Genomic DNA, 25398 nt, shown 5'->3' on the forward strand with positions numbered 1-25398 from the left:
AAATGAAATAAAAACCTATGCTATGTGTATGTATAATCCAAAACAAATTGATATATGCCAGGGCGTATCACTATTAAAGAAATATAAAATAAAACGGCTTTAAATAAAATCTGTAAATTATGACATTTCTTTTATTTCCTCAGGGGATATTTGATAACTTTTTAAATAGAAGGCTGTGTTTAAAAATACCAAGAAGAGATGGGATGTTGGGTTTAAAATTTAATTAAAAATTAACGTTTTAATTATATATTGGCTTAAGGACAAAAAGGGAAAACAATTTCATAAGACTTATTAAGGTTAGTAATTATTGCAAATAGGCGTTCTTAATCGGTTCATCTCGCTTAAGCCAGAAGCTATAAAAAGCGCGTTGAACTTTTGGAAGTATACTTTATATATCGAAGCTGCCAAACCATGAGGACCAGCAAAGTCTCCTTAATCGCCTTCAGTTTAATTGTGAGTTTGGTAATGCAGTAAGCAACTTTTCTTTTACCACTACTTTGAATATTTAAAGGCACTGGCGTCCCTCCTTCCTTCAAGAGTGGAATCTTTTAAAGTCGATCTCGATAGGCTTGACGCATGCGTTGACCAGGGAATCCAAGCACTCACTTCATTAGCCCTAAAGGCAGTACCAAGTGTTAAGAGCATAGCAGCATGTTCTAATTTTAATCCAATGAAGACCAGGGGCCTTGATCTTACCGAACTTGGGTTGTTAACCTATCAGTATTTGCAAAAGATCGTTGGCAACCAGAGATGTCTGTTGAATACCATCAAGGAACTTTACGATCACATTAATCCATATCTTAACAGGATTATGCGGCTCAGATGCGTTGCTTCAGTATGATTTCGTAAATAATGAAAATGAGCCGTGTAAATATTTTTACCGATAATAAATAATTGAAAAATTATGAATAAGACTTTAGAAATTATTTATTTAAATGTTCTTTGTTGTTTAAATATTTATTAAATTTATGGCACCTATATGTAGTGGTCTGATCTCGTCCGATTTATTCTGTATATTATTTGCAATAGCAAAACTTTAAGTTAAATGTCGACTGAGAGATTCGTTTACGTAGCAACAAACAGAAGTACAAAAGTACAAGCTAACATTAATATTGACTTTGGCTAAAATTGTAATGCTGAAATGTATTGATAGTCTCCGATGAAATTAAGGAAGTGGCTACCTCGCAAAACTTAAACTATATTATGAGCTTTTCAATCGTTGGGATTATAAGGCCTTATGTTAACGATCTGGAATTAAACATATTTTTTGTTTATCGGTTCACCATTTTGAATGTACTAAACACAACCGTCAAATTTGTCGTTTTTATAGCATACATGTTTTTATTAACCGTTAAATGGCATATTACAATTTTTGTTATGTTATTAAATATTAAACAAACTATTTAATATTTTTTTAAATACCTTAAAAGTTTGGTGAAGAAAATAATTTAAAAAGATATTTTATCAAATAAACAAACGCTACATGGCCACTACTAGGTAACAAAGAAGACAGTACAGTCTTAAACATATAATATATACAAACCTATTGGAAATCACACGCAGAAATTTAATTGAATAGTTTTAAACTTTAGACTTTACAAATTTAATGAATGGAATGCATTACTGATCTGTTAAATTTTAATTTTTGATGGTAATGCTAGAACACAAAGAACCTTATAGATTAAATGTGAGACCAATCTATTTAGTTCTGCTTTGGACAAAATAATTAAAAACAGAAAATATTTCGCAAATATGACAGCTTAACCTATAAATGTAGGGAAACTGAGACCATAATATAAAGAACACGTAAAGTTAGAACATGTCCGGTCCGAAAAACAGGTTTTCAATATTTTTATTATTAAAAAAGTTTTCAAAAATAAAATAAATATTCTCAAGCAAAGATTATATGATCACAATTTGGTACACAAAAATAATATTTATAATAAATATTGTTTATTTAAGAAAGTGGACACTAAGTGGTCAATCGTTTCTTGATGTACAAAATGCGATTTAATTTTCTGTCCAATAACAGAAGAAGTAAAAGTGTGACGATAACTGAAATAAACTTGTTTTAGAAATTAGTTTTATAAAGTTTTCAATACTCACGCAGTCGTAGAAAAACCTTCATTTTAGTTGTTTTAGAAGCGGGAAACGTTTACACTTGTTTATATGGGAAACTGGGCTCATAATCGTGACTGCTAAATTTTCGATAAAGCCAAGGATCGTGAACACAATTATATGCCCCGGGAACGTGACTAAGTTTAAGATACTGCCAAAAATAAAAGCTTGCAAAGTAAGCGCAGCACCTGCTAAGTAATTACCTCAATTCCATGGTCGAAATCCTTTCCATTGTGGCTAAGAAATTCCATGACAACAAAAGCTGGCTACGCTCAGTGATGCAAATCCCAGGCAGAATGCCATTGCATAAGCCCCGACAAGCTGGTAAGTGCTTCTGGATAGAGAGAAGATTTCGGGCTAGACAAATACGCTTTGGAAGGCCGCACATCCATACCGAAGAGCTGCTGTAATTAGGCAAGATGTCGCTGCTGTTTGCCATTTGCCATTTGGCACTGCTCCCCCGACAATACCATTTTATGGGCTTTTGTTGGCCGGTTTCTCCTCTCTGTTTTCCCCCGGCTTCCAAAATGAATAATTCAATAGTCCGGCAGCAGAAGCCTCGGGTCTGCAGGTCTCCCAACTGCCCAACCTCGGACCATCTCGACTGCAGCCATAATTGAGGTCAGTGAAATCAAATCGCTTGGACCAAGTGGTTAGCACTTGGCCAGCGGTGTGTGGAGGAACTGGACTTGGAGCTGGTTGGTAGCTTGGTCGCTTGGTCGCTTGACTGCTTGGATGCTTGGATGCTTGGCTGCTCCCTTGGCTCTCGAGGCGGCTTCACTTTCAATGGCCAAAAGCGGCCATGGGATCTTCCTCATAGTCGGACGGTCGCTTTTGTTTCCGTCAGCCAAAATCACAGCCACTAAAAATAGACAACAATTAAATGCAAATCAATCGCATTGATTTTCCCCCGATACACAGTGAGTAGCACTTACAGGTGAAAAGTACAAAGAGGTACAAGTGAAACGAAAAGAAATCCAAGAAAGTTTTAATGATTAAAACAAAGTCCTCTATACACTTTACAAACTTTTTTTTCCATTAAGCCAAAACTACTGGTCATAATAAATTCGGCTAGGTAATATGTTCAGGTTCCTTTTAACAAGGCTTAAACTAATTAGTCAGGAAGAATCAGGAATTAGATGCTTTAAAAACAGAACTTAAAAATTTCTTCAAGTAGGGACACTTTTTTATTAGTTCGCAGTTGCTGAAAATTCGATCTTAGAGCTGATTTGCAACGCCATTATTTATTTAATGGTAAGATCAGAAGTTCCGGAATAAAAAGAAAGTATTTTAAGAACTTCTGCATGTTTGTGTTTAGCACCACTGTACTTGGCAAATCGATTGGGCGAACCCCTTGACATTGTCCCTGCATCCGCATCCGTTTTAGCTGCCAAATAATCGTCTATAAAAGCTGGCGAGCAATTCGATTAACGCCAGACGATAAAGTACCTCCCGTCCGATTCCACCGGCTTGGGATTCAGTTTCATCTAGCCAGCTTCCAAGGGCCACACTCACTGTTGAGATCACCACGATGTTCGACTCAAAGATTAGGGTGCCCAAGTACGATTCGGAGGCGTTCGACAATGTCGAGTACGAGCTCCAGATGACGTACACCGTGGAGACGGATCGCCGGATCATGAGCTTCTACGACTCCATGTGGGGCATGGAGGTGTCCGGCGGGAGCGATCAGTTCGAGCCGCTGACCATCTTGAATGTCTCGCCCACCGGGTTGGCCAAGAGGGCGGGAATGCGGGTGGGCGACGAGATCACCCAGATCAACGATGTGCCTGCTCTGGAGATGACCTTCAACGAAGCCCTGCTAATGTTCCGCAAGAACTCGCACTACGTTCGCGTCTATGTGAGGGGGTGAGTTTTATATTTAACCGACTTTTGTATATAATTCCTAATGTGGTGTTTATTAATAGCGATGACGATGCCCCCGGCGAGGAGGACTGGACCTGCGATTGCTGGTTCAAGCCGAGAAAGCCCTGGCGCCGCGACTTCACCCCCATTCAGTGGACCTTCCCGTGGAACGATCGCCGCAAGCCGGTCTACAAGGAGTCCAACTGCTTCATGGTGCCCAGCAAGATGGAGGAGAAGATCCGGGCTAGACGTGCTGCCACCTCGGCTGTCCACAAGAAGGAGGAGCTGGCTCCGCACACTCGCTCTCTGACACCTACTCCTAGGCCCAAGAATCAGCCGGGTCCGAATCTTCTCGAGACTGTTCTGAGACCACGTGGACCACCGCCAAGGGATTAAGGCAGCGATCCGAAAGTTGAAACTGGCCAAGTCACAGGGAGATGCAGGAAGCGCCGAATCCGCAGCAGTGCATCAGGACCCGTAGGGAATTTACACTTTGAAGAAGGCAGTCAGCTGTGCAACCAGTTAAAGTGCCTAAGTGCCTTGCGAATCGATTGAGAAGAAGGTTCTGTCGAGAACCGTGTCTAACCCTGCGCTGAAACAAGGAGGACACTTAAAATATTGAGCCCTAAAAATATCTGTCAAGCCATAGTCAATACTAACAAAAAGATTTTGAAGATTGTTTTAAAACTCTGTCAAATTCTTTTTACAAGTTTAATTTAAACTAATTGTTTATTCATTTCAAAAACCATGTTAAAGGTATGCTGTTGAAATGATAAAAGGTTATAAAAAACAGAAACTATCCCTTGTACTTAAATCTCAAAAAGATAAATATATCTAAAAATATAAATATAAATTATGAGTTAACTATTAAAAATCTATTCTAACCAGATTGTCCTATTGTATTGTTTGATCCTTACAACTTCGAGGATAGTGCTTACTGTAAGGTACTTAGTTAGTTATGTTACACGCAGTAACTATAGTTTCCTTGCTTGTTTTTGGATTAATTTTTTGGGTGGGCTTTTACCGCATTCAAATGATCCTTTAAAAATCCACAAGGAAGTCACCATCAGCTTAATATTCCTAACACACTTTAAAATCCTTCGAGTGAAAATTGATTTATACAATTTTTTAATTAAATATTAAGGAATTTATTTATAATATACATCAAAACTCAATATCAAATATATATCAATGTAGGATCATAACACTAGGTACATCAAAAACCAATACGTGTAAAGCCAAAATGAAACATTTTAGTATATGATCTAAAAATTAGAGCGCAAGCTAATCAGTTTGTTCTACTCACTTATTCCCTTTTAACTAGTATTACAAGGTCTCGGTCTAATTTTTTCTGTTTTGGTATCAAAAGTTTTTCGATATGAAGCTCTGCTTTTTGGTGGTATTGTTCTGCCAGATTTTCCTGGAAACCAATGGTCGCGAGGAACAACTCGCTTACCGGAACTGCGAGGGAACGCTCAACCGCGATTGCTTTGAATATTGCCACAAGGGATGCCATGGTCCCAAGGAAACGTGCTTGCATCGTTGCGAAAATGGATGTGGGTGCCGGGAAGGCGCCATCTTCGAAAACAATGGAGGTTGCCGCAGGATAAAGAAGTGTGAGGATGACGAGAAGGATTCCGCATCCGTGGAAAATCAAGACTATGCTGGCGACTATGTGACAGATTGGTGGCAAGATTTAGAGCCTATTATCGTAAAGGCTTTGAAAGAACAACCAAATGCTTTTCCCCAAATACATGTGTCAGACCCGGAAACGCAGAAGGAAGTGGAGAAGGCTATAGAGGATAATGTGTCTGTAAAGGATATGACCGAAAAATAATTAGTTTCAATAATTTGTGTCTTGTATTTGTATTTAAATATAATATTAAATACAAATTATTTTAAATTATATTCAAAAAATATTTATACATTTGTACATATATGTATAAATTATTAAAGATTTGATTTTATTTTAATTTTGGCTTTTTAAATAATATATATTAAAAATAATATATATTATATTCATCATATTAAGTGCGACAATTTTTGAGTTATTTAGCCTAAATATAAAGTAAGAGAATGTGCTTAGGTTTAACTAAGTATATTCCTTAACTCCATTTAACGAACGCACTAAACTCATCTCCGTGAACCTAAATACAAATTAGTGGAAGTGCTAAATAGCCTTAGGATGTATATACAATGAATAAACGCGGAGTAGGGATAACTTTTATTGAGACACCACAGGCGTTTCCGTCGTAATTGAATTTGATGGCTTTTAATGTAATAAATTATACTGCTAAGCACGAACAAACACACAAATTAACCAGAGATGCTTGAGTAGTTAATTAATTTGTCTATTCAATTTATTAGTTGATTTAGATAAATATTAAATATCCAGTATGATCCATTTTCTTTCCCTTATAACAACAAAATGCTTATTGTCGCTTGCAGCGAAGTACACATTCATAACTTTGTAAATACAGAGCCATGAATCAGAAATGTTATGTTGGCAAATGAGTGAGAGAACGGTTGATATGCAAATCGGGCAAGTGCCGTCTCATTTAGCTCCATTTTTCGCTGAGATTAAGACCAACTTTCTGGAGAAGGCTTTGTTAAGCATATAGTTGAGCATTCATCGTTCAAAGAAGAGGGAGAAGGGGAGTGAGTATTATTCTACGCTCGTTGGTTTTACAGGATGCTCCAGAATGTTTTCCTCCAACAACAACAGGGCATAGAAAAAACCCGAGCCGAACAACGTACACTAGAAAAAACAATGTGCCATTTTAGCATACCAAGAGTGTGCAGTAGGCAACTTAATGTAAAACGCGTAAGAGGTGTACGATAATATGTTAACTATAACATAAAAATAACTAACTATATCTTGTATCTTTTTAAATGCATTTATTAATATTTATTTTTTATTGTTTTAATTATTTATCTTGCAAAAGTTTTCTGGCCTAAAGAAGAAAAAGCTTTTGGGGTATTACCAGTTCAATGCGCTTTTATTTGATTGGATTTAATTAAACGAAAAGCGGTGAAATTCAAACTGGTAAAGGTCGGCCGTTTCGCTGCCAGATTTTGGTGGGGAAAAAAGCAATGGCTGCGATGGACTTCCAACACAAACGCAATTGGAATCGCAATTAATAATTATTTAAAACGAACATCAAGCAGTAAGAGGTTAGTGGTTGCAGAAAGGGAAATTAAAGTGGGAATTCCGCGAATGAATTTTTAATTGGCGACCGAATCCCAATGGAGGTCAACATTTTTCCCCTAATGATGACGACGATAAAAGCGAATTTTCATTTTGACGTTCCGTTCGAGTAGAGTTTTGATTAATGCTTTCGTCAAAGCGAAATTGATGAAGAAATTAAACCATTTCCTCCCCTTTATTTTCCTTGAACAATTCTTTTTCCGAACTTGGAAGTCCCCATTGTGCAAGGTAATGCCAAAGATTTTCACTGGTCGTTAAAGTTTTCACTTTTCTGCAGCTGATTCAGCGATAAAGTTGCCGTGACAAAAAACTAATTTCATCCTAATCACAATAATAATAATGGGGCTTGGCCTGGCACTTTGAGAAAAGATCCCCATGCAATCTATGCAACCACAAAAATGGGCAAAACTAAAAAACAGGTTTGCCATCGGGATTGGGCAAAATTTTCTGATGCCGATGACGACGATGATTTCGAACGAGCTGCAGATGTCGTGGGAATGAATCTTGGCCAGCCAAAAGTTGAAAACTTGTCAAAGCGAATGCCATGGAAAATTAGCAAAAATCATTGCAAATCAAATGGAAGACATGACAAGCCACAAAGAAACTTTTCAGCCGGCGTTCAACGTCAGAGATTGAGTGCCGTACATCAAAGTTCAAGAGTGTCAAACGTTGTAGCCACCTCCTCCGAATTCCCCTGGATATGGAACCCACTTTTCTGGCCAGCAACTTTGAGGGAGTCGAGAATGGGAACACACTCCAAACTGGTCGAGTGGTCCGGGGCTTAAGCCAATTTATAGTTTGTGTGGTGCCGGGCGACATCGATGCTGTTTTCCCAATGCCATCGGCTTGGTCGCCTTAAAAGTTTTCCTCTGCTTCTGCACACAGAAAAACTCAATCGATGTTGTTAAACTAGAGCCATAAACCACAAAAGCGCTGGTTTATGCCAACTTAAAGTTACACACACCATTTTAAAATAGCTTAAGAGGTATTTTTAGTGCTCGCTTACAATATAATTCAAGGAATACAGTAAGTCAGGTGCTCAAAAGGTTAACAACCTACAGCTTAGTTTTAAACTTGAACATTTTTAGTAAGTTGGCGTTGCAAAGGTTATGTTATAAAATTTAAGAACAGTAAATTCAATAGTAATAATATTAAATTTTATTATAAAACAGAGTTAACATTTTGTATCCTCATAAAATAATACAAAATGTAACAGTTCGTAAGATTATTATTGTGTTAGTTTAGATTGCTTTAAAATTCTAGAACATCTACCCAATGTTATTGTTATTATTTTTTTCTCTGGGTGTGATTTTCGCCTGGTTTCGGTTGCTGCTTGTTCCCCCAATGCTAGCCAACAAGGTCGTGAGGTGAGCTGTGAGCCGAGATCTGGTAGCTGGGACCATCAACTTGGACAAACATGGAGTTCGTATGCGCTGGGAGCTCTAGTGGCAGGGGAAACTTGAGCTGTGTCAAATGTGGGTCAATCCTAAGCTAACCAAATAAACGATTTGTCCGAAACCGGGAGCAAGTCGTGCAGTAAAGAGGCCAGATGAGATTCAATTGGGTTGAAAGTTGGAAAAGAAGAGCAGAGAAAACAGGGAAAAATTTATAAAAAAAAGGCGTAGGAATTGATAAACCCTTTTGATAAGGGCTTATGAGGAAATTAAAAATTTATAAATTCATTCTGTTAGGTCAAGGAAAATGAAGGTTTTTGGTTTTATATTTCCCTTTTTCAAATTTTGTTTCAAAAATTGTAAATTGAAAGACTAGTATTATTTGGAATGTGCTGTTTGCATTTTTATAACAAAGCCTAATTCAAGTGTTAACTAATTTCACTAAAAAATATTTTGTCTTTTTTTTATACATTTAAAATAAGCAACTAATAAAAGTTGTTTTTTGTTATTTCGGCTCACTTAAAAATAGTTTAAGCTGCACTCTTTGCCACAACGTCGATCGCTGTCATCGAACTGCAACAATTGCCGGCTGCACTGCACTCCTCAATTTTTATCCACTCCGGCAGGCAGCCCAATAAATCCTGAAGCCCCTCGACGTCAGCTCCAGTGTCTGGATATTCTGGATATTCTGAACGGCAGCAGCTCCTCCGGACTGACAGCATCAGAGCCGGGTTTTTTGCCTGCATGAATATTTCATGAATGCCACTTCTCACAAATAAAGTTGTTTGGCAGTCACATTTTGTTGCCGCTGATGTTTCCCGATGCCGCTTCCCGTGTCAATCAATTCATGCAGACGAGCGAGACCCCTTGACTTTGGGACACGTACGGTATTCATCCTGGATTCCCCCTCCCCCGCCTCCCGGTCATGGCTTTAACATTACGCATACGCCGCATAAGCCGCTGACTAAACATGCCATCAGGGGGCGGGGCAGGCGGCGGCCAGAGAGAAACATTTTTATCGCTGTCAGGAATTCACACAAGCACTGGCAAGCAACAACAACAGCAACATTAGTAGTGGCAGCAGCAACAGCAACATCAACATCAGGAGCAACAGCAACAATTCACTTTGGTCATTAGCATAAAGGGGCGGGGGAATTTGCTGGCCAGCGATGCTCTTAATTACACATTCCTAATGTGGGTCATTGCGACCCCGAAAGACATTCGGTGGATAGAGGATAGAGGAGCAGGAGCCGGAAATTAAGATCCATCTGGGCAACGAGTCAGAGATTAAATATCGTGAAGATGATGTTTCATTTGCAAGAATTTCCTTTGCTAATTAATTATTTAATTTGGGATCTGCGAAAATGTCCTCACAAAATTGCAATATATTTTGATGCTCTGCAACAATTTCTCGAGCAAACTTAATCATAAAAGTTCGGAATCTTCGAAAATCTCTTCACCAAGTTGAAACATTTTTTGTTGTTTTTTGTATTTTATCTTAGGAAAGAACTATGTTTCTACAGTTCAAGAAATAATCTGTTTTTTTTTATCTATTTTTTGTACACTTAAGAAGCAATTTGTTTAACCTTCAAAGTCAGCACTTCATTTGTTTTAATTCAGGGAGCAGAATATTCGCCAGTTAAGTATACCTTTACTGCAATGAAGAAGGGGGATTTGCGAAGAATTTCACCCCATTATTTCTTCGTTGCTTAGGTAATAGAATAGATAAATCGGTAAATCGAACTTGTAAGAACTTGTAGAGTTCCAATTAACCCACCTCTTTCTAAGGCCAACTTTGCTTCACCTCGTTAATTCCGCCCTCATCATTATCGATGGCTGCAATGTGAGTCATGCTGGAGTGTCGTAGTTTTCTGGTATTTGAAAGTCTGCGGAAGTTTGCGGATGCGCTCTATAAGCCTTTAAAATCAATGGCAACCAGTATGTGAGGATAAAGCTCCACGAAGTAGGCGAATCGCAGTTTGGGAAGTTGCACCTCCACCAGTTGGTTTCTCCCCAACTTGATTAATCCTGTGATTGTCTAAGAAGCGCATAATTAACATGATTGGATCGAAGTCATCAGCACTGTATAAGCCGAGCTCAGAAGCATCATGAATTTTTGTTGCCAGTATCATCAAGCTTGGCATAATTCCCACCTGGTACATGGAGGGTAGAGCCACAGTCAGCCTCTCCAGTTTGACTAAAATTTTCTTTAAAGAGTCAGTTCTTTCTTGGAAGAGGAATTTTCCAGCGACCTTCTATTACTCCGGCACTTAATATAAATATCTGCTTGTTCTCGCTGACAACTCGTTTCTTTTTGATGAGTTTTTTCCAAACTCTTTATTTTGCTATTAAATGAAAAAATTGTTTCATTTCTTATTAAATCGGTTGTAAGTATAACAAATTGGCAAAATTTTGTACAAAAATACTTTTGAAATACAACAAAAATACAATCTCTTTAATTATACAAATATTTTATTCACAATCCCTTTTTTGCCACTGTAATAATTGGTACAATCAAACTCGGAAACGGAAAAGTTTTATATTTTTCCCTTATAATTCGCAATTTCTTTACTTAGGGTCCCAAAAACTCGCCGGAGAAAAGGACGTGATTTTCGCTTACTATCGAAAAGTAGAACGGATGATTGGCCACAAAGACATGATTATTTTTATCTGATCGCGTTGGAAGAGTAACTGAAAAGCCGAAAAATCAAATTGATTGTTTTGTTACATTTGGAAATAGAATTTAACTTACAATTGAGGATTTCAAAAGGCTCCTCGTTGATGCCAAACTCATCGATTCGGATGGATGTCGCGTGCACCATGTTGGATAACTTTATTTGGCTGAGTGTAAGTTTGCCAAAGTCAGCGTTTTTCTCATGAACTCGATGGATTCCCATTCTGTTGAGTGCCTGGGGCACAAGTTCGGTGCGATATTCAAACTCGATCTTGGGCATCTGAACCTCTACGTTCGTCGGACTTCCTTTCTTCAACAGATCTATTGGATCGTACTGATTTGGTATCTTGTAGGGTTTATTATCGGTGTTCTGGGGACTCAGTAGAATTAGGAGCGTGACATTGTTCGACAGCGGAAGGTGAACCAATTTCAATCCATCAAACTCACTGAAGAGGAAATTCCCAAATATGACCAGCGAATCAATTGCCACGGAGCGATTTCCTCCGTGTTTATCGAGCTGGCTGTGGAAAACCTGTAGGCCGAAGTTAGTAGGCCTCAGGCTTTCGGCCCATTGGGCGGTCATTGTGGCGGTGCCAACAGACATCAGTTGGGTATTCACATTCAAATAACGTCGCTGCAGGATGGACGGAAACTGGGAATTCTGATGCGTTTCCTTCAGGGCTTCGTTGAACTTGAAAAGACTTCGTCTCGGGAATACAAAGTTCATGAATTTCAGAGAAGCTAAAGGGGCTAAAGTTCCCCAAACCGATGGGAGTACTTTAGTATCTGTTTTCAAAAGTAGCGTATTCGTGTGATTTACAAATAAACTCTGGCTAATTTTTGGTAGCGGTCTTTCATACAAGCCACTAAACTCCTTGTGGGTGTCGCCATCCGTTATTACTGAAAGGCTTTCGAGGGCATCCAGAACTGCGGGATGGTAGATGAGAACTCCGGGTGGATCGGGATTATCGCCCGCTATCGATTGGTGAATCAGTTGAGGTGTAAGGCTGAAATTGGAAGTAGCGCAATCCAGTATTAGAAGGAACCCAACCAGCTTTATCAAAATCGGATCTGAAATAAGATTTATTTATCTGAAAAGTTTTAAATATTAAAGTACACTTGTTTGTTTACTTTACATCTCATTTTGTGACTTCAGAGCTCGCGTAGTTTCAGCTTTTAGCACCTACTAGTTTTAGTTGTCTACATTATTTCTTGCATGAAGGGGAGTGCTGAAATTAGTTACACTGAATTCCTTGAAAGGCTTGGCCAATTGTTATAAAATTTGAATTATTTAATCATGCAAAGAGAAAGCTGTTGATTTTTTTAGTATATTTACAAGTATTTTTTCTTTTCTTTAACGAAAAGAACATATAAATCTTTGTGTTGCTTAAATAAAAGGATGCATTAGAGTTAGAATGGTACATTTAAAAATTGAACTAAACCTTGGCATACTTTATCATCTTGCCATTTGGCGAATCCTACTTCTTAGTGCACTTCATTAACGCAATATAAATGGATTTTGGCCGGGGAAAGGACTTGAACTCTGATCTTCCCAATGCCGAAATGCAGGCTCTGGCAAACGCAAAATTAATTAACGTTGCTGCAAACTTTTGCCACTACAATCTTTTGTCATACTTTTCCACCAGTTCCATTTGGTGATTCCCACTTCTTGCCACTTCTCTCCCGCTTTTCCCCTCAAGTTTTCCAGAACGGAAAAAATGTCACGCAAATAACAAAAGCAACGTTTTCCGAGGGGGTTAAAAGCGTTCGGGAGTGAGCAAACAAAACTTAAAACTGGCTGGCAGCCATTTTGTGCAAAGTGTTTCGGTCCGATCCACTGCATCCTATTTTCCCCGCATTTTCCCCGAAAAAAAGTTCCCCGAGGACAGTTGGTCATTTTTGTTCTTATTTTTTTTCGCATCCAGCAAAATGCGGAAAACGGGCTGGAATTTCGTTGGCGTTTGTTTTTCCTCCGTTCAACCTTCACTTCCTTGAAAGAAAATGCAGAGCCCTTTAATTATTTCTTACCAACTGTCCCGAGTAACGTTTTAAGCGCACAATTAAATGTTTGAGTGGAACAAAAGAAAACTCAAGAAAGGGAAGCATTTCCCAAGGCATAAATCGCGAGATTTACACTCGGAGCAATGCAATTGGAGCAATTGCCGCGTTTCATTTGCTTCACCCGCGTGTTTGTTTGTTTCTTGCTGCATGTTTGCCGCCGAAATTGAATTTCTCTCTTGCTGAGCGGAAAACAATAAACAAGCCAAGTGAAAAGGCGACGGAGCGCAGCGGCGAGAAAGAGAGAAAGATGGATGGCCGTGGGGCAAAGGGAGCGAAAGAAAAGACGCCGCCGGAAGGAAAGCGAAGGTAACCAAGTTGCGTATACGCCACGTTGCCCTTTCCGGACTGACTTTTTCTGTATGTTGTGCATATCGAAAGTAGGGTAGGTTGATATGATTAATTCCAGTTGAAATTTAAGCAACTTATGGAGTGCACTGCATTAACATAAAAATAGTAGAAGAATTACCACAATTATAATAAACAATTAGAAAGCATGTCCAAAAAAATAATATATTTGTATTGATACAGATTCTTCTTCAATTATATTTAAATAAGCATTTAAAAATGAATTCCGTATAAATTAGCGTAATAATACAGATTTAGTGGTCTTTGTTTTATGATTTTTAATATACTTACACAAAACACACTATTGTAACGATAAAATTGTTTTTTTCCGTGAACATTCTTGGTTGAACTATAAGCAATATCAACAGATGAACACCTATTGGACGCGTACTCTAAGGTATCTTAAGAGTCGACTTACTTAAGTACCTCATTTTACCCTTTTCCCCAGGGCTTTTGCCCAACTGGTGTCGCTTTCTTGGCACATTGTTTGGCTGAAACGGAAGGAAACACTTTCATTATCACTTTGCCGCTGTAAATTTATGGCGTCAGCCGAGCGAGGTCGAAGCTCCTGAGAGAAAAATGCACGTTTTCCTTCGATATCGCTGTGCGAGGAGCGTGGAAAATGTAAAGTTAAGCGGAAAGCGATAAAGGCATTACCGCGAAATGGTTGTGCAATCCCCCTGACCAATCGATGTCGACTGGAAAAGTCAATGTCTGGGCGGGATTAAGGGCAGTGAAGACGAGCGATGAAGCCCTTTATTGGCTTACTTCTTTTGCCCCTTTTGCTTGAAAACATTTTGGCTGAAGAAGTCGACGAGTTTGAAGAGCCGCCAGAACCAAGAAGCAAATGGAAAGAAGACTATGGAGACTACAATTATGCCGGACAGCTCTACTATTATGTCGCCGCTACCAAAGTTGAGAGCGATCAAGGACTTGTGATCTCCCCGCTGGGAGTTTCGCAAGTCCTGGGATTGCTCCTTTTTGCCGCGGGCCCGAAAACAGCGTTGGAAATCGATGATTTCTTGTACCCAAAAAATGCCAGTGCAAGTGGCTTGGATGCTCGGCCTCTTCTTCAAAGCGGCGACCTCACCTCCGTGACTGTGGCTGCGCTGCGTCCGGATGTATATATAGATCCTGACTTCCTGAAAAATGCTGCCGAGCTGGATTCCTTTGTTTACAGGACACCATTTGCCCAACGAGATATTAGGCGTTTCAATAGTTTTCTTAAACTCAAATCCCATGGAAAGTTCAATGAGGACCTTCAGGAATTATTTGAAGATTATAATCCTGCAAACCGCTTGCTGTTCTTCAACATCCTGGATTTTAGAGCCCAGTTCAAGTATGGATTCGAGGTTGAAAAGCGGGTTTTGTCAGCCAAACGGACTTTGGCATGGCACGGATTTATACCGGAGCTTAGGAGCCAGGTCCTGGGATTAAGTCTCAAGGATTCCAGTGCGCTTCTGCTGATCCTGCTTCCCAGTCAAAGAACTAAAATTGAGGAGGTAGAGCGACGATTGCCCACAGTGGATATTCGAAAGCTTCGCAGCCGCTTGAATATAACCCTGATGAACATTATCTTACCGAGGGTACAATGTGGACAGCTTTTAAATTTACGAGAGCCACTGCAAAAGGCGGGCATTATCACTGTATTTATAAAGACCGCCGCCGACCTGGATGCTTTCAAAACGGAGTTGCCATTGGATGATGTTATAGTTTACACGGAAATAGACATCTTTACTCGAGGCATCAATGCGGAAAGGGAAAGGAGTGAACAGCTGAAGGTGGATAGTTCGGATGCTTTTTCCCAGGAGATAAGACCACTGAAGTTTGAGCCTCTAAAGCCGTTTATTTATGCGGTTGTAGATTCCCACCATGTCTACTTGATGGGACGCCATTTTCCGGCTTTGTGATGGAGAACTGCTCTAGTTTATTTTGAATAATAAATCTTTCGAAATGTTACAATTCTGTTTCTGTAACTGTAATAAAATTGTTCTATTTAATTGATTAATATGTTTTTCCAAGCTAGTATGTTTGGTTTCATTCCTTTCATGAATGTGTTAGCTTATCTGCATAAAACGTAGTTAACAGCTGCTTTCCATTCACTAAGATAATTATAGCTCAAAGTTATCCTTCTCTTTTCGCTTTCCTTTAGCAATTGAATCATTTTTGAAGATAAGCTGCACTCATTTTCATACCTTACTTGCACAGTTTTGTGTTTTTCTTGTTCCTTTATTATTTTGCTCTTCTTTCTCCATTTCTTGGGTGGTTTTGCCCCATTCAGTTCGTTGTCAGCTGTAACAATTTGCGGAAATTAGCCAAGGTGTTTTATGGTCATCACCATCGACTCACCCCTCGCTGCAAAGTCAGTCATCGGATGAAGGAGCCGTGGCACTTCGGAGTGGATTGTTGTCCGGCAGAGAGAAAATGTTTACTTTTTCTTCGGTTTGCTTTTCCAACACCCTGTGCCACTCGTTCAGTTGCCTTTGGGGCCTTTTTAATTGAGGTCTAAGCTGTAATTAAGCAGCTCGGCCTTTTGCCATGTGCTCTAATTCTATTTTTGCAGTTTAATGAAGTCCTTGGCTGCAGGACGTTCCTACGTTCCTCCGCTCGTCGCTTCGTTCGTCCCCTCGTTACCTGTCACCTGGGCAAATTGGTTGGCATTATTCATTCACTGTCCCTTAAAGCTCTGGCCCAGCATGGCGATATAGCCTGCCAGCCGGTCGTTGTTCTGACCCGGCTTAAATGCCAATATATCACTGGCTAACAAAGCCGGCTGGCCGGGATATTTCTCGGCAAAATCATAGGCTTTGCTTTTGCTGAGCTTGTGAAAAAACACTTTTAGATAAAAAAAGTTTGTTCAATGTAAGAAACTTTTACAAAATACTTTACAAACGTCCGAGCATTTAACCCATTTAAGGAAATAAGATGAGCAGGAAATTTAACTTTGGTTCATGGTTTCGCTTAGTTAAACGAATTAGATTCCTTTACTTATGTTTATTTGTATCTTTGAATCAGTATAATCCAGAACAATACTTCAAGGACCACTAATATTTCTGCCACCACTGTGTTTGTCTATCTGACAGTTTGTTGGTGTTGTGCGATATAACATGAGCCACACACACATCTCTTCACAGGATACTAATTATGATTGCGGTGGCATGGCAAGGACATTGAAGCGTCTGCTCGTCCTTGCACCTGCATCAGCCAGATGAGTAAATACCCGAGTGTGTGTGTGTGCATAAGCCGATGCTCGTGAATGGGGGAGCTTTAAAAGCATTCGCACAACTTCAATAAATGGCGTCCGTAGTGAAAGGATATTCCTTCTTTGAGGGGATTTCCGTCTGAGCTGAAAGTGAACTGTTTCAGGGGTCCTACTTAATCTTCTTCCCGGCTGGCTAATTAAATTGAAGTCCCTCTCTGCTTTTTGGCCAGCTTTTCTTCGTTCCGGAGTGTTTCTCAAGAAATCAGTTTGCTGGTTTCTAATTGGGTCAAATCTGTTAATGTTTCGTTATTTGTTTTTTTTTAGTAAGTTAAACTTTGTTTCGTAGTATCAAAACCCCGATAAATCAATCAATTATTTAGACGACAAAGAAAATCAACCAAACATAACTGAATACATATTTTATTACCTTGGACCTACAATAATCGACTTTGGTTAGGCATACGCCTCTTCTCCGAATTTCCAATTCAGTCCCAGAATATTAAGCTTTAACCTTTGTATTCTTGGCAGGAGTTCAAACACCCCCTTTCGATAACCTCTGGGTATTTCAATTTAACTTTGTTACAAATCGTAAACCCCTTGTCCTCCGCCCTTTGCTATTCAATAAAGAACTCAACCCCAGAGCCAGGGACCATCATAAATTTTCGTCATTCTCAGCTGCACCTTTGCCTGAATACATCTTACCATTTACCCAGCGCTTGCCCCACCCTTTTACCGCAAAACACCTGTACTGCCACGCCCCGCTCCTGGAGCCATTTGTCAGGAAAATGGGCGGTGGCAGGAGGAAGGAGCTTTCCAAATAGGAATAGCTGCCAAGTCATGTCACTGCCTGCTCATCTACATACATGCGGTGTTCCTGCGCCAGGAAACGGGGAAAACTCGTATGCGAAAATACCTTCGTGACTCGGTGCCAACTACGTGTTGGGACAACTCTTCCCTATACCCCCTGCCGCCCCCTCCCTCCTCCTTCCCTTCCACTATTTCTCCCCATTCGCGACTTATATTTACTGTTTTTCAAATTGCACTCTGCAACTTTTGGCTGCCGGCGCTTTTTTCCAGATCCAGACCAGCACCCCTGGCTTTTTGCCCCATGTGTTTATGGCTTCTTAATTGTGTGTCCCAGCCAAAAACTTTTTCGTTATGGCTTGTTTTTTTGCTATTTTTCTTTCCTGTCATTGACGGTTTATGTTAATCTCGGCTGTCGGCGTTGGGCTACGGTAAATATCCGTAATCAGGTTGATATTAATATTGATTAATTACCCGTCATGTTTGCGCATATTCCTACCGTAAATATTGTTTTTAAAAATAATTAAAATGTTTTTACGCATTCAATGCCTGATTGGTGGGCATAATTAAGCAGCTTAATTGAGCATGAATGGTATGAACGCAACTATCGATGGAATGATTAACTGAAACATAAAGGATTTCATGTGGAACTGAGTTGATTACGAAAGAGTAAATAATAACTAGAGTGGATTCAAGAAACATATTTGTCCAAACTTCAATTAGATATTTATTTATAGAAATTTAAAAAACTGTTAATAATTTAAAATAAAATAAGATAAAAATGATTTATTTAAAATTGGGTACATGAAAAAATAATACTTTTTTACTCTTCTGAAAAGATTAGAAGATTAGTGGTTAACTTTTAATTACACACGAGTATGACAAACTTTTACAAACAGCAGTATTTTAAAATAATTTTCAAAAGCCGTTTAGCATTTAACTTTTGCCGTTACGTATGTGACTTGAATTATGAATTCTAAGCCCTTTGAAAACGCTTTAAGCCACTCAGCTTAGATGTGAGCTTGTAGTTTAATCCCAGGAGGATAAAATCGCTACGTAGTCTTGTTTGTGCTGGAATTTTAATTGGTTGCAAAATCAATAATCAGCATTGCGGCATTTATGTGTGTCAAGCCGATTGCCAGCCCACAAGTTAAAGACCTCAAACCAACACAAACACGAGTTAAATATATACATGCACACACACACACACACAAGACAACATCCGCTCACACACACCAGCAAAACAAACTGAAGTTGAGTCAAGAGTTATGGCAGGCAAAATGACTTGAGAAAATTTTTGCTGCGAAGTATGCAACGATTTTCCGCACTCCATTTGTGTTTGTGTGTGTGTGTGTTTTCCGGGGAATTTCGTATGTTTTTGGGGCTTTTTTTGAAGTTGGGGAGGGGGAGATGGGAGCGTATGCAAGCTAAGCCGAGTCAAAATCTAATTGGATTTGTGCTCACTCAATGAACTGCAAACGAAAAGTGTTTTATATGATTATTCCTCTGGGAGCCTCCGGGGACCCGAGAAATGAACATTTTTATTTGCATTTTGCACTTTCTATAGTCCATTAAACCAAAGTGCAAGTGTTGGCAAAATATGGGTGCCAAATAACACAGAGAAAAAATATTGGAAAGCTATTTTTTTTTTGTAACATTATTTGTCTGTTAATTTACAGTTCATTTAATAAAACAGTAATGTAAGCCAGTATTTTTAGTGATAAGATACTATCTGAAATGGTTGTTGTTATGGTGAATTTAATATATATAAGATTTTTTATTTACAGGTTAAAAAGAATAAAATCGTTTACATATTACTATGTAATTATTTTTTATTTTGTTTTATTTGACAACAAATATGTTTCTAGAATTTTCGTTCATCAGTGTATCTATTGAAATATTCCTCTTTTTCCGTTTGTCGTTCAGTTTTTATTGGACGCCCTTGTGAAGGCGACAAAATATTTGCCACGCGATATTTCCAGCAATTAGGCGAAAAAACACGTAGTCAAGAATGGCGAGCAGAATCCCGGAGCATACTTCAAAATCAGAAGGTGGGGCTTATCATAGTGGAAATCCGAGGCAGCTGAAGGCGAAAAAGGGAGCAAAGCAGCGCCAGCCAGCAGTCTTTAATGAGACGGAAGGCGAGCGCCAATCGCTGCAATTAAAATTAATTACAGTATTTGTCAGCTTAGCCGGGCTAACTAACTAACTGGCCACCAGTAAACCTGGCCAACTTGCCAGTATCCATTCAAAAACCTGTGAGGGGAGAAAAGAGTGTGGGAGAACAGCTTTGATTGCAATCGCGATCGTTAATTAAATGTCGAAAAGAATGTTGTTGTTGCAGCTTGTGTTTGTGTTGCAGATGTTGCAGCAGTTGTGGTTGTTGCTGTTGTTGTCGTTGCTGCCTCCTGTGCGTAAAGATCAGCCAAAATGGATAAGGGCCCAGTTGCTCTTGCCGCTGGCTATTTATATCTGCAGCACGTTGTTGCACGCAATGCAACGTACATAAAGCCAAAGTTGTTGTTGCAACTTTTAGATGTTGCTGCTGTTGCTGCTGCTGCGGGCATTATCGCCCTTGATCTTGGCTAAATCGAAATCGCCGGCGTTGCGTGAAGTGTTGCAAATGAGTTTTTGTCTGGGGCGTGCATTGCATTTTCAATTGGTCGGCAAATTGGCAGCGCCAACGAAAACAGCCATCATATCAAAATCACAGGTGGCACAGCTGTATTTAAATGAGCTTTTCCAGTCATTTGGGATGTTAGTGCTTTTAAAATATTGTTCTCATAAAGAGTAGATGGTTTAATTATTTTAAACGGTGCTCTTAATAAATATTCATGGGAGCATTAATCTATATAAAGCCTTTTTGAACAAAAACAGAAATCTATAATTATATTTTAGATCCATCCAACGATTTCTAAAACTGTTTTCTTATTTCACATTTCCTTATAAGCGTTTTGAAAAAATAAATACTTGATAACGGAACAGTCTGCACTTACAGTTACACCGATATATTGCCAATATTTGCAATGCTATGAATAGAATATGGCAAAATGCAGTTGTATAAATAGAAACTTGAGCTATCAATAGTTGACTACAAACAGTGAAAAACTTGAGACTCGTTTTGGGGCCAAGAAAACTTTTTCGCTGCATAAGAAAAACTAATGAAAAATGCAACGCAGAGGAAAAAGTTGATTGGTGTCGTCCTCTCATTCTCCATATAGTTCTGTCTCTCTTGCTCCCCCAAAACTTGGCCATGTTTCAATTGAAAGAGCCAAACAAAACCAATGAAAAGTCCATAACGAACGGCGGGTGGAAAGTGCGGAAAATTGGGAAAACGGGGGGAGGTGCCAAACCGATGCAATTGAAAAACAGCTTCCGTCGGTGTTGCAAATTGTCAATTTCGTGGTCGGTTTTTTTTTGTGCACTTGGCAATTTCTGAGTCAAACGCAAAGATAGTTGGTAGGTGAATTATCAGTTCCTAACAATCTTTAGTTGAATGAGTTCCTCAAATCAAAATTTTTTCGTTGAATGCCAAAAACAAAACAGTGCGAATCGAATTCCCTTGGGCAGCCGCTTTCAAGTGCCCCCCACAAAACCAATAAAAATGCTCCAATATGCAAATGAGCCACGTGCATGCAGATTTGAAGTTGGCTATCGACAAGTGCAGTGGCAAACACACGCAAGTTACGGTTCGAGTTGCTTGCCGGCTTAAAGAGGCGAACCTGTTGGTCACACCGGGTTGGATGTTGCCACAGTGATGAGCAGTTGAGAAATAAAGTTAGCTAAAAAGAAAAAACACAGAACTTGTCTAACAATTGAATTATTTTTTAGAATCACACAATTTTTTTTAAAATGTACTCAGACATTGAATGACAATCATTTTTACGCCAGAATCTGATAAGTGTTCATTTTTTAGAACTCAAAAAATATTGGTTATTAGTTAGTAAGCAGTCCTTAGTTGTTTTGCAAAAACTTTTAATAGTTACAGTTATTTGTTTTTATTTGTCTTATTTTACTCACGTTTTAATCTTACTGTATTAAAATGTGCTTACCAAGGATTAGGATCACCTAAAACAGAGCCCTTCTGCGAAGGTCTTATCCAATCTTATCCCCCTACCCAAAAGAGTTGACCGCTATGGCATTCCCCTATTCCGAATTCCATATTCCATATACCATTTGCCGTATACGGGCTCATTTGTCATTCACAGGCTTACAACAATGTCGTTGGCAACAACAAAGGCCCTTTCTGTGTGTTGGCTTATCAGCGAGTGTTTATCAGAAAGAAAGAACTGACCCACCCACCCGTTCCCCTCAACCCCTTCAAACTTGGAGCTTGCAACTCGAACCTGAAGCTTCAAACATGTTGTACATCCACTGTTGCCGGCTAAAACCCCCATAGGAAATCTTTATTCTTCAGTTAAATTCAGTCGATTTTAGACCGTTCAGTCAGCTGGTTTACGGTCGGTCCGTAAGTGCGAGTGGGAGAGCGCGCGTATTAAAGTGAATCCGTTGCATTTCTCTTCCTCTTCCACTCTTCACACCTACGCAGGTGTGTGTGCGTGTGTCCCGCCGTTTGTGTGTGTTAAAAAACGAAACGACAACAGCAACAACAGAAACAGAAACAAATCACAGTCAGCTGTGAAGTTTCTTTTCATGTGTGAAATCATATATGCAAATGGCAAAAATAAGCAGAAATTACAAATTAATAGTGTGAAAAATCCCCAAATAAATTGAAGCATGCTAATCGAAATAGCTCAAAGCAACTAAATAAAATCAAAGATAGAAAAAAACACAACACACAGCCGCAGTAGGGGTATATTTTTGTGAAATTCGCTAACGGAATTAGAACTTGGGAATTTTTGACAGCAGAATCAAGGAGCAAAGAGGAGAGAAGAAAGCGGGGTAAGTTATCAAAAATACAACAGTTTGGAAGGGAGAGCTTGGCAATTTTTGTAAGCACGCGACCGGGCGGCAAGTTCTCTCTCGCTTCCTGGCATGTTGCACCTGCTGCTCGCCCTTTCTCCCTTTACCACTCCCACCCACTGGCGCCTTCTCTTTCTCGCCTGACAGCAGATCAAACAAAACATTCATGTTTGTTGTGTTGTTTGCGTTGTTTACTGTGTTGCCTTAGTGTGCGTGCACCGTTAACTTGGGCTGACATTTTACAATGCCTTCTCTTCTTTCGCCACCTCTTTTTACTCCATGTTCTGGCTCTTGTCTTAGCATTAGTCTTCTCTTCCTCTTCTTTAGACTTGGTCTGCGGGTAGAAAACAAAAACAATACAAAACATAAACATGCATTCCGTCTGAGATACTTGCCCACAAAAAAACTGATTTTCTTTTTTAGAATTGCAAATTTAAAAAGCATTAAACTTGCGGCCTCGCGACAAGAATTTTAAAGCTTAATTCTTATCATGGCGAAAAAATATACATATCTGCCTAATTGAAATTTGGTCAGATTATCAAAGAAAGATAATGTTCCTCAATTTTTATGGGCAAAATATATTCCTTTAAATTAAAAAAGGTCTATGATTTAAATATATTAAAAAACAAAATATAAGGGATTCAGAAAATAAAAAAAGAACCAAGACTTATTTGCAACAAGTAAGATAACCGTTTTATATTCTGAAAAACGAAATAATGCTTAGTTCACATTTAAATTAGTTAGTTATTTTAAAGCTAAAAATTTCTTTGCATTGCTAATTTCGTAAGGTCCTTTCCGTTGGGAACGATTTATATTACGTTGGCTTCGTTATCCTTGATTAGAGTATAAAAAGTTCTTTGCAGAAAAAGAACATGGTTTTGTTTGCAAATTACTTTTTATTGGCCATTTCCTTGACTTTGCTGGCTGTAGTCTTTTTTTCGGCATTCGCAAAGAAAAATCAATAAATTTCATTTGATTTTTATAGCCGCCTTCTGCTCTCCTAGTAACTGTGTGTCTGTGTTTGTTTACACATACATATATATTTGTATTTGTGTATGAGGAGAACCCTTGAATGGGTCCGCTTTGTTTTTGCCTTTGGCTTTGCCATGGCAGCACTTCACCCACCTCCTCAACTCCCACTCTCTTAGCCTCGTTCCTCGGCTGTCTGGGTCTGTGCGTTTTGCCGGGTTTTTGTTTTGGTTTTTGCCTGAAAAACTCTCTGGCCTAGAATCGCGCCCTAAGCCAAAGGCAAAAAGCTAGAATTTTCCCCTTTTGTTATTAATTATCAAAGGCGGTCGTTAGTTAGACCCGCCTAGATAAGACAGTTGATTGTGGAACGGATTGGTGTCATGGCTAAAAAGAGAGACTTCACTTATAGCCGTCTAATTAATCAAAAATTTTTATTATACATTAGATTGTAATTTTTTGGCATAAATAAAAATAACCAGTTCAGCTGGTCAAGTATTATTTTCAACTGGTTTGTGGGGCGACTGTCTTTGCCAGTTGCTCATGTGTAAAAATAGATTAGATAAGATTAGATTGCTCAAGATATCTTTTGGGGCCAAGCGTTATCTTTTCTTGGGGAAGACATTATATTGGAATATTTTGTTAACTAAATAAAAATAATTACCATCTTCCGTCAAGTCGAGCAAATTTGCTATCAGCAAACTCACTACATTCACCATATTTTATCCTCCCATTATTTATGCATTTTTATTAGCGAATTCATTAGACATAAAAATTGTAATATAGTTACATTCACAATATTTGGCTAATCGAAATGGTAACATCTTCCGACTACCACAGTAATATAAACTCATTTTTATTGGCGAATTTATTAGCATTCAAATTGCAAAGTAATTTACGTGCACATTAACCTAACAACATGATAGTGGTCTGCTTTTTTATTTTTCAATGAGAAACATATTTTGGAAAACAAAATGCAAACAAATTTGCATACTTTTCATTTATAAAATAAATATAATTTTCTTATTATAGCCATTTTAATAAAAACCGACTCCTTAAAAAGGGCAAATGACACTTATTTTGCTTGCGAAACTCTCTTTTCTAAGGTTTCTCTTGTGGTTTATATTTCCATTTAGTATTTGCTTAATTTCATAAAATGTACCTTCATCGCTGTCACTTGTCGTTTGTTGCCTGTGACGACGGAGGGCTTCGTTTAATTTCATTTCCATTTTCATAAAAACGGGTTTCAGGTGAGAAGAGACCAGGGTTCAGAGGTCTTTTCGGCTCTTTGGCTCGTTTGATGCTTGGTTGCATCATTAAGAAGCAGCAACGGCAATTAAATTTAATTATTTATGTCGGCCACTGGCGTTAGGGTGAAGAAAAAGGGTAAAGGTTGGGCCAAAGGTAAGGAGAAGATAGGTGGCCACCTGTGGTGGGGCGGCAAAAGTTAAAGCTGTTGCCATTTATGTTAATTTCGATGAATTAATCACTCCGCATATTAGCATTCCTTTTGACTGGGCTTACATCATGGGCCGTTCTTCTTTTGCCGTTTTGCGGTAGTGGTTATGAGCCATATATATAGTTGTGGTATAATATCGGGCAAATGCCAGCTAAAGTTTAATTTCATCTCGTACGGCCTCTTCTTCTTTTGAATTTCGCACGTCTGCACGTTCTCTATTGGATATAAAAAAGAACGAGAACTAGGGAAACAGTTTAGTTTGCAGCAAAAACGAGCAAAAACAGTTGTCAAAATGTGGTACATGGGAAAAAAAGCATTATACAATATTCTTTGTCTTCAAGCTGGTTGCACGTTTCGGCTTCAGATCGAATTGCTGCCGGT

General features: G+C 38.9%; 6 protein-coding genes and 1 long non-coding RNA gene across 7 annotated transcripts in view; 5 read left to right on the top strand and 2 right to left on the bottom strand.

Moving 5' to 3' along the window:
• Window positions 1-346: 346 nt before the first annotated feature.
• Window positions 347-905, top strand: LOC108090294 (accessory gland protein Acp53Ea). Its single transcript, XM_017188904.2, has 2 exons — window positions 347-453; window positions 512-905. Exons 1-2 carry the CDS (start codon window positions 412-414, stop codon window positions 839-841), a joined length of 372 nt encoding a protein of 123 aa, XP_017044393.1. The 5' UTR covers window positions 347-411; the 3' UTR covers window positions 842-905.
• A 917-nt stretch (window positions 906-1822) lies between these two features.
• LOC108090563 lies at window positions 1823-2181 on the bottom strand. The gene is made up of 2 exons (XR_001771353.1): window positions 2107-2181; window positions 1823-2055 (listed from the first exon to the last, which is right to left on the bottom strand). It is a non-coding gene; the product is annotated as an uncharacterized LOC108090563 (long non-coding RNA).
• Window positions 2182-3640: 1459 nt separating this feature from the next.
• On the top strand, window positions 3641-4859 carry LOC108090561. The gene is made up of 2 exons (XM_017189304.2): window positions 3641-3984; window positions 4044-4859. The coding sequence occupies exons 1-2, from the start codon at window positions 3650-3652 to the stop codon at window positions 4375-4377; spliced, it is 669 nt and encodes a 222-aa protein (XP_017044793.1). The 5' UTR covers window positions 3641-3649; the 3' UTR covers window positions 4378-4859.
• A 470-nt stretch (window positions 4860-5329) lies between these two features.
• On the top strand, window positions 5330-5884 carry LOC108090299. The gene has a single exon (XM_017188909.2). The coding sequence runs from the start codon at window positions 5360-5362 to the stop codon at window positions 5816-5818; it is 459 nt and encodes a 152-aa protein (XP_017044398.1). The 5' UTR covers window positions 5330-5359; the 3' UTR covers window positions 5819-5884.
• Window positions 5885-11047: 5163 nt separating this feature from the next.
• On the bottom strand, window positions 11048-12485 carry LOC108090292 (plasminogen activator inhibitor 2 type A-like). Its single transcript, XM_017188902.1, has 3 exons — window positions 12394-12485; window positions 11336-12328; window positions 11048-11274 (listed from the first exon to the last, which is right to left on the bottom strand). The coding sequence occupies exons 1-3, from the start codon at window positions 12398-12400 to the stop codon at window positions 11156-11158; spliced, it is 1119 nt and encodes a 372-aa protein (XP_017044391.1). The 5' UTR covers window positions 12401-12485; the 3' UTR covers window positions 11048-11155.
• A 1902-nt stretch (window positions 12486-14387) lies between these two features.
• Window positions 14388-15667, top strand: LOC108090253 (serpin I2-like). Its single transcript, XM_017188848.2, has one exon. The coding sequence runs from the start codon at window positions 14410-14412 to the stop codon at window positions 15571-15573; it is 1164 nt and encodes a 387-aa protein (XP_017044337.1). The 5' UTR covers window positions 14388-14409; the 3' UTR covers window positions 15574-15667.
• A 6434-nt stretch (window positions 15668-22101) lies between these two features.
• LOC108090377 (putative polypeptide N-acetylgalactosaminyltransferase 9) overlaps window positions 22102-25398 on the top strand; it is a 61742-nt gene continuing 58445 nt past the window's right edge. Inside the window, 1 exon segment of the mRNA XM_017189008.2 lies at window positions 22102-22571. The gene's annotated coding sequence lies outside the window, so the exon portion shown is untranslated.

This window comes from Drosophila ficusphila, unplaced genomic scaffold, assembly GCF_018152265.1.
Source record: "Drosophila ficusphila isolate 14025-0441.05 unplaced genomic scaffold, ASM1815226v1 contig_414, whole genome shotgun sequence".
In the NCBI taxonomy this organism is placed as follows: Eukaryota; Metazoa; Arthropoda; class Insecta; order Diptera; family Drosophilidae; genus Drosophila; species Drosophila ficusphila.